Genomic DNA, 13,007 nt, shown 5'->3' with positions numbered 1-13,007 from the left:
AGATCACTTGCTGACTATTATTTGAAGATTCTCAGTATGTCTTCACCGAAGAAGAAACACAATCGACGCAAGTCTCTTCGCGATCTATTCGACCTTGAAATCCCCCGACCCAATAGAACGAACAATCATGCGCCAACACCTCCACTCCACCATATCAAGAGGCTGGCCGGTGAGATCATCTGGGAATGATAATGATCAGAATGAGAAGTCAGAAACTCTTTCTATGACGATCAGAGCCGATGACGTTTATCTACAATATTCAAGCGACGATAATCCAAAGAAGCTGTTCGAAAAAGCTTCAAACTGGCTTCTAGCAATACAAGAGAATTCAGCAGAGAACGATCATGCAGATACGATACTCAAAGAGACACACGAAGCGATAATTCGTGCTATCTTTGGCTCTAACATGATTGAGAGAGCTGGTCTTGGCTGGGATATCACAGTTCACCTCTGCCGAAAGATCTTCTCCGGCGAAGATGTCACCGACATTCCTGAGCGTACTCCTGAGTACGAAAGCGAATTGCTGGAGATGTATCGAAAAGAAGGCAATCTCAAGGACATGCCGGCGCAGTATGTTCTCCGCGGACGAAGAGAAATCATTCAGCACGCGCGCGCTTTTCAATACCTCATACATACATTTGTCGTATTGCGAGAAGATCTCACCGAGGAGATCATCAAAGAAACACATCGAATCCTCACCAAGGGTATCCCAAACGTCCAAGAGGGCATGGATGACGTTGCACCTGAGAAATATGGTGGCATCTATCGGGATGTTGCAGTTGGAGCTGGCTCGACAATGTTCACAGTTCCTCAATTCGTGCCGCGCAAGATGAAAGAGTTCTGCGAGAAACTCAAGGAAGATATCTCACTCGCCGAAACACGAGGCTTCATCGACCCGTTCTCTATAGCTTCAAAGTACTCACTGGAATTTGTCCAAATTCACCCATTCCAAGATGGCAATGGCAGAACTTGCCGTATGATACTCAATGCAATTCTCTGCAGATATGCAGGTATCATTGTTCCCATCGGCGAGCAAGGAGAAGAGAGGAGCGAGTATATGGCGATAAAGCGAAATGCGAGCGAAAACATGGATGGACATGGCCCATACGCTCTTTTCGTGCTTACCAGAGCCGTTACACGCCTGCGAGAACTGAAGAAGAAGATGGCTGGTAAAGGAAGAAGAAAATGAGCTGTGTGTTCGGGGAGTCTGAAATCCATTTCATGGATTCAGTTAAGCTGGGGGAGCTGGAGTTCTAAGAAGTTATGAGACAGAAAGTTACTGCATCGTTTGAGATGCGCCGACGACTCGGCTTGGGAGGGAAACATCACTCTTAAACACATACCTAGCTGATAATCAGGCTGCCTGAATTCAAAGTTACCTAGTTTTTTCATGTCCTTGAGAAATTGTAAAATGTGAGGCGTGTTACTTTATTCAGGCTACTGACATCTCATTGGTTTATCCAGGTATCCTAAGCAAAAGGAGAGAGACAGCCACGAAGATAGTTGTACCGGTCATGCAAGCAATGCATGATTTCTCACTTGTAACTCGGGATTTAACTAAGGTAGCTTGCCACTGGTACTTGCGATAATATTGGCGGGAGAACACAGTAATATACGCGCCGTATGTACGTAAGGGCAGGGGCTTCATTTCATTTGGCACGGAAGTCCTCCAGAATATGATTGGGATAAAAGTTCCAAATATTCTTGTTGAATAGGCTCGATCCATCAGACATAAGTGGTGGGATAAATGCACGGAGTAATTAACTCATGCTTCGCTGTGCAAAATACAGCAAGGCGTGTCGTCGGAGTTGGGCCGCTTTCCTCGGTGAAGGAGGTCCGGATGGTGGGGCCGGGGTATCAGGGGTTCAGCCCCCACCGCCTTCCTCATTAGCCAGCCCGTGCCTCCTAGTCGAATCGTGGAAGCTCCAACACCTACGTGCTTTAGCTCAGCTTTCCCAGCCCTGTCCAACGCGCCTTCCTTACCAAGACCGAACCTGGTTATCAGCTACAAAACTTCCTACAAGCATTTCCCGCCCGCCGCGCGCATCCCACGATACTCACACAAGAACACACACATAGGGACGACAGCCATAATGTCGACAATTACAACCACGGCCCTGCAATCGGGCCACGCGCCCATCATCCCCCTCTCCTTCAACTCAAACCAACCAGACACGATCCGCCTCTACCCGCTCTCCAACTATACCTTCGGCGTCAAGGAGACCCAGCCCGAGGAGGACCCCTCCGTCATCGCCCGCCTCAAGCGCCTCGAGGAGCACTACACCCAGCACGGCATGCGCCGCACCTGCGAGGGCATCCTCGTCTGCCACGAGCACAACCACCCGCACATCCTCATGCTGCAAATCGCAAACGCCTTCTTCAAGCTCCCCGGAGACTACCTCCGCCCCGAGGACGACGAGGTTGAAGGGTTCAAGGCCCGCCTCGATGAGCGCCTCGCCCCCGTCGGCCGCATCGGCGAGGGCGAGGAGCCCGCTGACTGGCAGGTTGGCGACTGCCTGGCCCAGTGGTGGCGGCCCAACTTTGAGACCTTCATGTACCCCTTTGTTCCGGCGCATGTGACTCGGCCAAAGGAATGCAAGAAGCTTTACTTTATCCAGTTGCCCAAGAGCAGTATGTTAATGAAAACCCTTGACAGCAACAGCAGCAACACTTTTTGCTAACCCATGTCCCCCAACAGAGGTGCTCAGCGTCCCCAAGAACATGAAACTCCTCGCAGTCCCCCTCTTCGAGCTCTACGACAACACGGCGAGATACGGCCCCCAGCTCTCGGCGATCCCCCACCTCCTCAGCAGATACAACTTTGAGTTCGTCGACGAGAACGGCAACATCGTCGCTGCTACGCCCGGCGCGAGTGCACCGGAAGGGTACGTTCCGAGAACAAAGGTGTTGGCGAGCGGCGACGACACGGACATGCAGGAGGCCAAGGGAGACGAAGAAGAGAACGGCGAGCAGCAGCAGCAGCAGCAGTAAGAGTTGCGGGTCGCGCGAATCGCGGACACAGAAAGGGAGGAAGGGCTTCTCACGAAAAGGGATCAGGGGCGAGGCGTTTTGGCGTAGGTCACAAAAGTGCCATAAGTAGACCGGTAGGACTGTACAACAGGTTTGACGCGATATTTGCGTCGATCGACACCACATAGAATGGTATTCATTGTTTGGAAGTGGGATTGGTGACGTTTTTTTTTCCATTCCATGTTCTCAGTCTATCTGCATAACACCTAAGAAACTCACGCCTTGGGCTCTCCCTGGATGGTGGCCACCAGGCGGCGCTGGTGCTTGCTGGCCCTGAACTCCAGGTACCAGATTCCTTGCCAGGTTCCGGTAGCCTAGACAATGTAAGTGAGCCGGAAATCCACCATTTCGACTTTTCCTGTGATCAGACTTACCAACTTGCCATCCTTGATCGGGATGGTAACACTCGCGCCAACGAGAGCGCTCTTGATGTGAGCCTGTGTGTGACACATGACATCAGATCACCACACTGTAGCACCGAAAGATTAAAAAGAAACCAAACTCACCGGCATGTCATCGGGACCCTCGGCGCTGTGACGGTACAGCTCCTGGCCCTTGGGCCCCGCCTCGGGCGCGATGCGGTCCAGCGCGTCGCTCATGTCGGCGCGGACGTCGTCGTCCCAGTTCTCGTTGAGGCTGAGGGCGCAGCTCGTGTGCTGGACAAACAGGTGGAGGATGCCGACCTTGTAGTTCTTGAGCTCCGGGAGGGCGCCGACGATCTCGTCCGTGATGAGGTAGGAGCCGCGCGAGCGGGCGGGCAGGGAGAACTGCTTTTGGAACCAGGAGCCCGTCATGGTTGTTGTAGTTGGTGGGGTATGACGTGGGGGTTTTGAGCTGCTGCTGCTGCTGCTACTCGTTGAGAATGCGTAGCCTAGGGCTGTAAGAGGCAGGTTCCAGAGAAAGTGAAATAGGTTTGGGAAGAGGCAGATAATGATGAAGCAGAGGATGAGTAGGGTCGTCGTCTGTGAGGTTTGGGTACGGTTGGTTTGTGGTGTCGTCGGAGACATTGTGGTCGTGCTTGGAGTGTGGAAAATGATGCGGGCGCCGCGCTGGTCTCCAATCTGGTGGGGCAGGTTTGATGGATAAAGTGAGGTCAGATTACCTTGGGAAAGCAGCAGATTGGACGATTCCGGAGAGAGGTACGGTACTGCACGCAAAGATGCAGGAAGTAATACTACCATGACCTCGGGCCCTTTGGGTTGTTGAGCAAAGCAAATTGTTTGAAAATCATTGACAACGGTTTCTGATTTTCGTATTGGATTCTGTGTCCCGTCGCCTTATTGGAGTGAATCAATGCCCATGGAAGTTGATGGTGCAGCAAAACATGGTAAAATCCAAGGCACTTTCTGCAGTGCACCACGACGAATGTTAAACTGTGTCATGTCGCTGTCCAGCAACCTCTTCTAATGCATCTTTCAAAAACATAACTAACTCTTGGGACGGCCAAGAAAGCCATGAGTCTCCATGACAAACCGCATTTGCCATCTCATCAACGTCCTTCTCACGATGCCGGTAAATTAAACAGCGAACGTCCACACCGTCAAGCCATTTGGACCCCCGATGCTTCGAGAGAGCGGTCATTCTGCACCACACCAACGCCTCAGAACCCGAAAACTCAACCATCTGCTCATCTTTGAATGAAAATTGTGAAATTGGTTTAACCCGAAGCAACTCTGATCCTGCTATATCTACACAGCCCACGGCTTCCAGCCCGTCGCACAGCACATGGTGTCTAATCGCTCTCTCTTTTCGTCCCAAAGCTGGCGACCCCTTGCCGCTATTGCTCATGCCGTTGCCGTAGCCAAACACTCCCGTTCCACCATCCACAGCTATTGCCGGCTCTATGCGAGGGGGTACGAGGTCTCGGGGAGGGATTCGAGGTGCTTGCGGTGGTGCTCGTTGGCCTAGTCGTTGCATCAATTAGCTCCCCCATTGTTCGACTCGTTGCGGTGTACAGATAGCAGGATATGTCGGATCCAACTTACAAAAGGGAGACCGCAGTAGTTGCAGCTCGAAATCTCCGGCTTGTCAGTGTTGATAAAGATTCTAGGGTGACCAGACGGTCCGCCGCCGCCATCGCACGCCACGACGCGGGCGTGAGTCCACCGGACGGGCTCCTTGTGAACGAGCTCCATCGCGGAGTGAGGTTGTGGCTACAAATGTCGTCGAGACACACGTCAGTTCCTGATTCTTGATAGAATTCCCAACCCTCTTCAGCAGCTGAATCTCCAACAATTGACTCTCCAAGCCATTCGACTCCTCATCCTCCATCGTCCTCACATCTCTTCAACCCTCTCCACTCAGTCCCAGGGGTCGCAGGCGTCGCTTAGCTCACCTGGAGAGCGAAATCAGTCTGCTCGAACCGCGGACCAGTCATGGCCTCGGCGCGGGGCTTTTGGCTGCGCGACCAGACAAGCGACCGGTTCGGCGCCTGTCCGACCGTCTCGGGGACGGTGTTGTCGGCGACCTGGGGCGTCGCGGCCTCGTTCTTCTCGACGACGGCGGGTCTCTCGGTCGTGCGGACCGTCGTCGACACACTAAACGGTCTCGAGGCGACGCGGAGCTGCCGCGACAGGGCGCTCGTCGCTGCTCGTCTGGATGCCGACAACATGGCTTCGGTGTGCTGTGCTCAATTGAGTGGTGGGGATTCGCTTCGGATTCGAGAGCGGCGGTCGTCAATTCGATTCCGGTCCTGGCTTTCAACCTACTCTCGGGTTTCTGGGGATAGCTTGGTGTTCGCGGAACCATTTGATTACACCTGCTGTCATTCGTCGGGAAGAACTGATGCCCCGTCGACCGAGTTGCAGACCCACCCAGGGAGCACGGACCTGACGGTCAGTCTGGTAGGTACTGGGCAATCAAGCCAGTACTTTTGAATTTCACTCACACCCAAGTACCCTAGAATACGAATTTTGAGTCGGCCATGCCTGTCAGTGAACAGCTACTCCAAAGCAATATTCTCAAAAACACATGATTTACATGAAGGATATACAGCCAGTTTTGTTAAGGATTTGTCATATCTCTTAAAGCATAACATGATAATCAAAAGTCATACACACGTGCCGTCATGCAACCGATACTCCAATAGAAACCAACGAGGCTATGGAAGACTAGCCTCGTATATGCCAGGGCATGAGGGGGACTCTATCTCTATTTACGCCTCATTGTATCCTTTCTGCTTTTGTTTTGTGTAATGCATCCCTCCTCCCATGAACCAACCCCCCCCGATACTTGTTCATAGCCACATGGACACATTGGCTGTGCTCGCGTCTTGGTATACGTCCAGGCGTCTCTTCATTTCTCCCTGCAAAGCCGAAGCGGGCAACAGGATTCTTCTCGAATTCACAATACGTCGCAATCATCTAGCGATCCATCGGCAAGAACTAGCGTGACCGAGTAGTCTGTCCATGCGCCTCTGCGTCGTCGTCAAGGTGGATCTCGGCTGCCTCTGTGGAAGCGGTATCGTTATCAGCAGCTGGCACAGAGATGACCTCTGCATTGTTCTGACGGGCCCATGCGGCGGTCTGGATCTCTGACAGACCAACCTGAGCGCCAAAGTCGGGCGGCGGAGGCGCCTCATCATGGGCGGTCTCGTAATCTCCCATGGTCTCATCGAACTGCATATCAGTGTCGTTGCCGACTTCGCGCTCGTCTGACGAGTCTGGTTGTGCGTCGTCGCTACCGTAGCCGTCCAGACCAAGGGAGTTGTTGGTTCCATCAGCGGAACCCAAGGAATTCCAGTTCCAGCCCTGCGTAGCTGAGAACGCAGTCGAGTCTCCGTTGTAGTCCGTCATGCCGATGCCCTCATCCTCAATGCTGTTTTGAATGTTCTCGCTACCAACGTTGGTGCTGGAGCTACCCTCATAAGGTGGCAAATCATCCTCTGCACCCAGGTTGGCCGTGGACATTGTGTTACTAGCCAAACCACGATTTCCGCGCGGGTGAGTTGCTTCGGCTCCGATCCCAAGTCTCGACGATCCAGTTAGGGAGGAGCCCCCGACGAGACGTTGATCTTCCCCCGAATCGGTATCCTCTTCATCGTCGTCTTCTCCATCCTTGTCGAACTTGTCGAAGATCTCCTTGAAGCGAGGGCCGCCCAACGGGCCCTCGGACCGACGCCGGTAGAAGAGCAGGTAGGCCGCTCTAGTAACGACGCTCTCAGGCGAAGTCTTGCTGGCCGAGGTATCTGGAAAATGGTGAGTACGAGAAGTCATGTTTTGCAAAGGGTCAACCTACCATTGTAGTTGTACCACTGGCCGTCAACAAAGTTTCGCCCGTAAGCAGTGTAGTGGCCACCGCCGAGACCACCAAAGTGATCGTCGACCGCGATGAGGTCGTAGATCTCTTCCTTGCCCGTCTCCTGGCAGAGGACACGCTTGTGAAGATCGAGACCCTCGATGGGGAAGTCAACCAAAACGTCCAGCTTGTCGCGGCGCCAGCCAGCACTGCTAAACCGCTTCAGGTGGACAACGAGGATGTCTGGCGTCTTCCAGAGATCGAACTTCTTGCTAGCACGTCGATGCTCCTTGCAGCGTGGACAATACCACATGTCCTGCTCAGACAAGACTTCGGCCTTCTCGAACTCATCCAAGCACTCCTCAAGGGTAATGCCCTGCTTCTTGCGAGCCATCCGCGACTTACGCTTCTGTTCCAAGATGGGGTCCTTGAGCTCCTCTGGCTCGGTAAAGGTCTTTGAGCCGCGGTTGTCGTCAGTGTCGCGCAGTGACTCCTTGCCAAAGACCAAGTCCCAAGTTTCCTCGGACCAATCGACGACAATGCCCTCATCCAGACGGACGAGCGGGCCACCGCGAATATCGTCCTCAGGCGATGGTTGAGGCTCAACGTCGACCACGTGGAACGATTGCTCTTTGCTGTTCCGCGAGTCTCTGTTGCGGCGTTTGCCGCCCCTCTTTCCGTAGGTCTTGTTGCCCTTGTTATTCTTTCGGCGAGCTCCACCGACCTTGTGGTTGCCCCTTCCTCGGTTCATCGGCTGGGTAACGTTAGCTTTTGCCGCTTCCTCTGCTGTCGCTCGCCCGGTGATTACATACCTTGATAACGCGAACTGGCTCGTCCTCTTCCGACTCATCCGCCATGCGGGTCTGCTCCTCGACCGACTGCGGTGTGGTCTCTTCGCTGACACTCTCGTGCTCACTATCTGCACCGTTGGTGGAGCCAGGGCTGTTCGAGTCTTCGTTGGGGAGTTCCGGGGCGCGAGAAGACAGGAGACGAAAGTTCTTATTGTCGTCCACCGTATTCCAGCCCACAGGCAACCCATAGTCGTTACTCTCGCCAAAGAAGCTGAGCTCAAACAGGTTCTGGAGGTGAGGCGGAAGGTACTCCTTGGGACTCGCCCACTTCGGGCGGCGAACGTTGAACTGCTTCAGGGTAGGTCGCCGGGTCTGCTGTTGCTCGCCTGCGCCGACAGAAACGTTCACCAAGTCATCCTCGCCTTCTACCGAGTTAGAGACAACCTTACTGTCTCCTGAGGAATCGGCATCTGATTGGGATGTGATGACCATGTCCGCTTCGGTGCTTTCGTCGGTTTCTTCAAACTCGGACCAGGTAGAGAACGTTGCCACCTTTTCCAAAACCTTGCGACGAATGGCATCCTCATTCCGGGACTAGAATGCTGTCAGTTTCACACAAGAGTCGCAAGAATCAGTGTTCAGCTTACCTCCTCAGGCGTAACAACGATGAAGTGAGGGGGTGCTGCAATATCGTCCCCCCTCAATCTGTAAGTGTTGCCCGTCTTCTTGCGGTGAAGAACAGGGACCAGCAAACGCTCAGTGCGTGGGTCAACCCAAGGCTCATCGCTGATCTCTAGCATCGACCTGGGCGTACCCATCTTCTTCTGCTTAGGGGGGTAGTTGGTCGGCGACGATTCCAGCTCATGGAAGGCAGGTATATCGTTGGACTGGATCTCTTCTGAAACCGAGGTGGCATCGGAGTAGACCTTGAAGAACTTGCCCTTGAACTCTTCTGCTCCCATCAACAACTCCACAGGCACACCCGTCTTATCTGAGAGCGCTTTCTTCAACAACTCGATGGCGCTGTGCTTCGGGAGCTCAACCTCAAACTTCACAGGCACGTCGTTGAGCGGGTAGAACTTGACAGGCCGGCTCCACATGTCCTCCATGGGCAGCGGCAAAGTCAGGTTGTTGAAGGGGTCGAAAGTGATGCTAATCTTGTCGCACGTCGGGCACTTGAGAGTGGACTTGTACAAGCCAGTGAAGAGGTCTGCGATGACGGAGTCGTCGCGCTTCCGAGTGATATCCCATACCTCCTCAGCCATCTTACGAATGGCCTCCTCGTCACCGATCATGTCGTCTGTCGAGTCCGGCTTCTCAATGTAAGGTTTCTTATGAATACGACTGAGGTCCTCTTGCAGCGCGTCGAGGAGGAAACCGAGGAACTCTTGGGTATCTTGTTGACCCCAGCCTTGGAAGGTGGCGCGAGCACGACCTACTGTGTTCTTGAAGTCGCGGGGACTGACTGCACCTCTCGACTCATTGTAAATCTCCTTGAGAAGTCCACCGTAAGCCATGGCCACCTGTCCTTTGTATCCAAGAGGGTTTCCCTTGTTGAGCTCCTCTTTGTACTTGTCCGTCAAGAAGTATTTTGTCAATTCCTCTACGCTGCGGACGCACTGCAGGGCCGAGTTCATATAGCATGTGTTTCCAAGATTCTGAAGACCTACGGCGCCTAAGCCCCGGCCAGGTTTCTTCTTCTGCTGGGTACGGCCTCTGGTAACGGGCCCTTGAGGAGCAGGGCTGCTTCTTCCACTGCTGGTGGCCTTCAGGCTCGTGGCAGAGCCTCTAGATGCCAGAACCTTGTCATTCTTGCCATTCTTGAAGTAGGTTGAGACCCATGCGTTCTTCGCAATTTCTTCATCAATCACAAGGGTCATGTCTTGCATCAGTCCGTGGACCGAGAGGGGAGAGTTGCCGTTGTAGTTGGGGTTGGTAGTGTGGTCCACCGCAGAGACTACCTGTCGGTCTCCGCCGTTGACCTTTGTGAAGCTAGGCACCTCCACGAGCATACGTTGCCAGGGGCCCGACGAGCTCTCGCCGTCCTTGTCCGGGTTTGGAGAATCGGGCGGTGTGAGGGCAGACCGGGGTGACGACTCTTGCGCCTCGGGCTGTTGAGTAAGCTGCCATACCCGCATCTTACGATCCAGAGGGACACCGGTGAGCTCCTTCAGCTCCTTGTAGAATGGGTGGTAGGGTGTGGTGGCACTCCGGGCCAGGACGAGGGGCTCCTTGCTCTTCAGCTCGTCCTTAATTTTGAAAGGGCTTGCCATGGACCAAAGTCTGTGGATTGTGAAGACGGGCGGGTTCAGCTCGAACATGACGTTCTTTTCGCTCGTCGAGTCGGGCGCCGCGTTGATAGCACTGCGCACAATGGGCTTCTGTCCCTCGCCGACGCCATACCACTCCGAGACGAGCGTCCAGGCGTCTTCCGGGAAGAGCTCGCACTCCTCCATGCCAGTACCAGGCTTCATCCGGACAAAGTCGTCACCGCTGGGCTGGGACAGAACCTCGAGAATGAGATCGGAGTTATCCACAGGGCCTAGCGGCTTGTCTGTCGTCTCTTTCTTGGCAAACTTGGGGTCTCCGCCAAGCGCCAAAGCCTTTTCTACCCATGATCTCGACACAACGTATGCGACATCGCCAATTTTCGGGGGTTCGTCGTTGAAAGCCTTGAGGAGGGTCTGAATGGTCTTGATTTGATCCTCGAGAGGGGGGAGATCTGCCGGAAAACCCTTGGTCAGCGAAAAGCCATCTTTGTATTCTCACAACCGTAGATACTCGTACCCTTGTCATTGGATTTTTTGGATGCTCCCTTGGCAACATTATCGGGCAAGTCGATACTCATGGCCCTAGGCAAGTGTGTATTGGAAGAAGTTGGGGCTGACTCGGCATCCTCGGCTGACTGTTGCTGCTGCTGCTGGTTGGTGGAGGCCATCTCCACGTCCTCCTCCTTCATACTGACATCGGCGTCGGGATCCATGCTGGAGGCTCTTCGTTTCAAGGGAGAGGAGGAACGCTGGTGAGGGTTGGCATCACTGGTCATGATGGCGCGGCGGGAAACGTTGAAGGGAGACCGGCTTCTGGCTGAATGAGACGTCAGCGCAGTGCCAGTCTCTGTGCCAGAAATATCGCCTCCTCGGTCGCTGTCAATGGACAGGTCGGCAACACCACAAGGTGATGAGGCGGCTGTGCTTGAAGCGTACTCGGCAGAGACGTGGGAACCGGTCTGCAGGCGCGCAGGTAGGCTTGATGCTGGGTACGAGTCGCCTCGAAGGTAGGTAGGGGTCGACAGGCCGTCGGTGGAGTGGGCGGCAGAGAAGGAGAAGGCTGGATCGTCGTTTGGCTCGCACGACGGCAGGACGGTGTCGGGAGAAGATGGATTAGATGTGTCGTCGGTGCGCGTCTGATTGCGAGAGATCTTTCTCTTCTTTGAGGAAGACGTGGTGAAGGTGAGCTGCCTGTGCAGCTCCGGAGTGGCAGCGGGGGAAACTTGGGTGCGGTGACAGAGGGCGGGAGAGGGCGTATTGCATGTGTGGTGCAGCCAGATCCAGGACCAGATTCGGGTTCACAAGAGGATCCGGTTCGATTCGAGGCTCAGGCCAGCAGTACTGGACCTCGTGGGGAAGAATCGACGGTACCTCGGGCACTGTAATCCTGTGAGGTAAGGTAGGGCAAGCTGCAAAGCCGATGGGGGTGTGCAGGTGCAGGTGCAAGTGCAAGTGCAGTGGCAGGTCCTGTCGGGGAGAAAAGAGAATTAATTACTCCGTACAGCTGAGGACGTCCAGACACAGACAGACGACTGCACTTTTGGGGGTGGGCTGTGGGGTGGAGAGAAGAAAATGGGAGGGTCCGATGGAATGAGATGCAGACAGTGGAAGAGGGTAAGGTGACTCGTGAGGGCAGCGGGCAGCAATTGGATCTGGATCTAATTGCAGCTGGAGGGCAAGAGCTGTGCTGTGTTTTGCTGTGCTGTGCTGTGCCGTGCTGTAAATGCGCTGTGCTGGTCCAGTCTAGGTCGGTGTCCCGGTGTGGGTGTGTAAAGGGAACGTGAGCTGGTGACAGGAGGGTGAACGGATGTGGGTGTGTTTGACTTGGGGCAGATTAGAGATGCCCCAGTCCAATGCCTTCTGTCTCTACTTTATGACCTAAGGAAGGCAAGAGGGATGGGAAAGAGCGAGGAAGAGTGGTAAAAGAGACTAAACGAATTGAACCGAGAGAGAGGTGCGTGGTTTGAAAGGTCCGAGGTGTCACTCAGACAAGTCACAGTCTATCTAGGTACTTGTCCCTACTTTGCATAGCAAGTTTTTACCAACAGAACTGCCATACTGCATATACACAGATACAAAGCAAGCAACGCTGCTGCTTTTATTTCACAAGGTACTTCCTTAGTAGTGCAACATCCATTTCCCTGGGCTGTTGGGGGAGCCTACCTGCCAGTCCAATGCTACAAATACAGTAAAGGCAACAAATTCTGAATGCGGACTTTGGGGTTTTAGTCAGTGCGGGACAGAGACTTGACGCACGAGTTTAGACCATTTCCACCACCCCCAAAGCATCTCAGCTCGCCCCCCCCCCCCCTTCTCTCTCTCTCTTTTTCTGTTTTCTATATTGGTCTAGGATCGGGGGGTGGCCTGGCCTGACCCGACCCGTGCTGACCTGACGATTGGACGAATGACTTGCCAAGGCATCCAGAGTGCGACTGCGGCTTGGAGGCTCTTTCTAGGAGGAAGTGGTGGATGTCATTAGACATATTTCAGTCCCTTCCCTTCGTCTGAATAAATGCTCTCTGTTGGCAAAATCCTGGCCAGCTTCAAGGTACCACCAGCTCAGATTCTTCCTATCACCTAGCTTAGTATCGGCTCTGCTTGCCCTGACCAAGACCAAATGAGATGTCCCGTCTATTTGTATAACTACTCGTAGGGAGTACACAGCCAAGGGCAAAAGAGC

At 54.0% G+C, this 13,007-nt stretch overlaps 5 protein-coding genes across 5 annotated transcripts; 2 read left to right on the top strand and 3 right to left on the bottom strand.

The window, feature by feature from the left end:
• Positions 1-127: 127 nt before the first annotated feature.
• On the top strand, positions 128-1,189 carry CABS01_00256 (fic/DOC family protein; the record flags this gene model as incomplete). The annotated part of the gene is made up of 1 exon (XM_060533638.1): positions 128-1,189. The coding sequence occupies one exon, from the start codon at positions 128-130 to the stop codon at positions 1,187-1,189; it is 1,062 nt and encodes a 353-aa protein (XP_060406152.1).
• A 904-nt stretch (positions 1,190-2,093) lies between these two features.
• Positions 2,094-2,991, top strand: CABS01_00255 (cleavage and polyadenylation specificity factor subunit 5; the record flags this gene model as incomplete). Its single annotated transcript, XM_060533637.1, has 2 exons — positions 2,094-2,631; positions 2,699-2,991. 2 exons carry the CDS (start codon positions 2,094-2,096, stop codon positions 2,989-2,991), a joined length of 831 nt encoding a protein of 276 aa, XP_060406151.1.
• Positions 2,992-3,245: 254 nt separating this feature from the next.
• On the bottom strand, positions 3,246-4,037 carry CABS01_00254 (uncharacterized protein; the record flags this gene model as incomplete). The annotated part of the gene is made up of 3 exons (XM_060533636.1): positions 3,246-3,344; positions 3,405-3,467; positions 3,537-4,037. The coding sequence occupies 3 exons, from the start codon at positions 4,035-4,037 to the stop codon at positions 3,246-3,248; spliced, it is 663 nt and encodes a 220-aa protein (XP_060406150.1).
• An 834-nt stretch (positions 4,038-4,871) lies between these two features.
• CABS01_00253 (zinc-finger domain-containing protein) lies at positions 4,872-5,641 on the bottom strand (the record flags this gene model as incomplete). Its single annotated transcript, XM_060533635.1, has 3 exons — positions 4,872-4,934; positions 5,016-5,183; positions 5,366-5,641. 3 exons carry the CDS (start codon positions 5,639-5,641, stop codon positions 4,872-4,874), a joined length of 507 nt encoding a protein of 168 aa, XP_060406149.1.
• A 772-nt stretch (positions 5,642-6,413) lies between these two features.
• On the bottom strand, positions 6,414-12,810 carry CABS01_00252 (ubiquitin carboxyl-terminal hydrolase; the record flags this gene model as incomplete). Its single annotated transcript, XM_060533634.1, has 6 exons — positions 6,414-7,216; positions 7,267-8,020; positions 8,079-8,651; positions 8,705-10,779; positions 10,845-11,549; positions 12,717-12,810. 6 exons carry the CDS (start codon positions 12,808-12,810, stop codon positions 6,414-6,416), a joined length of 5,004 nt encoding a protein of 1,667 aa, XP_060406148.1.
• Positions 12,811-13,007: the final 197 nt, after the last annotated feature.

Source organism: Colletotrichum abscissum (assembly GCF_030869225.1).
Source record: "Colletotrichum abscissum strain IMI 504890 chromosome Unknown Scaffold_1.1, whole genome shotgun sequence".
NCBI classification, from domain to species: Eukaryota; Fungi; Ascomycota; class Sordariomycetes; order Glomerellales; family Glomerellaceae; genus Colletotrichum; species Colletotrichum abscissum.
This window is presented reverse-complemented; position numbering and strand designations above follow the sequence as displayed.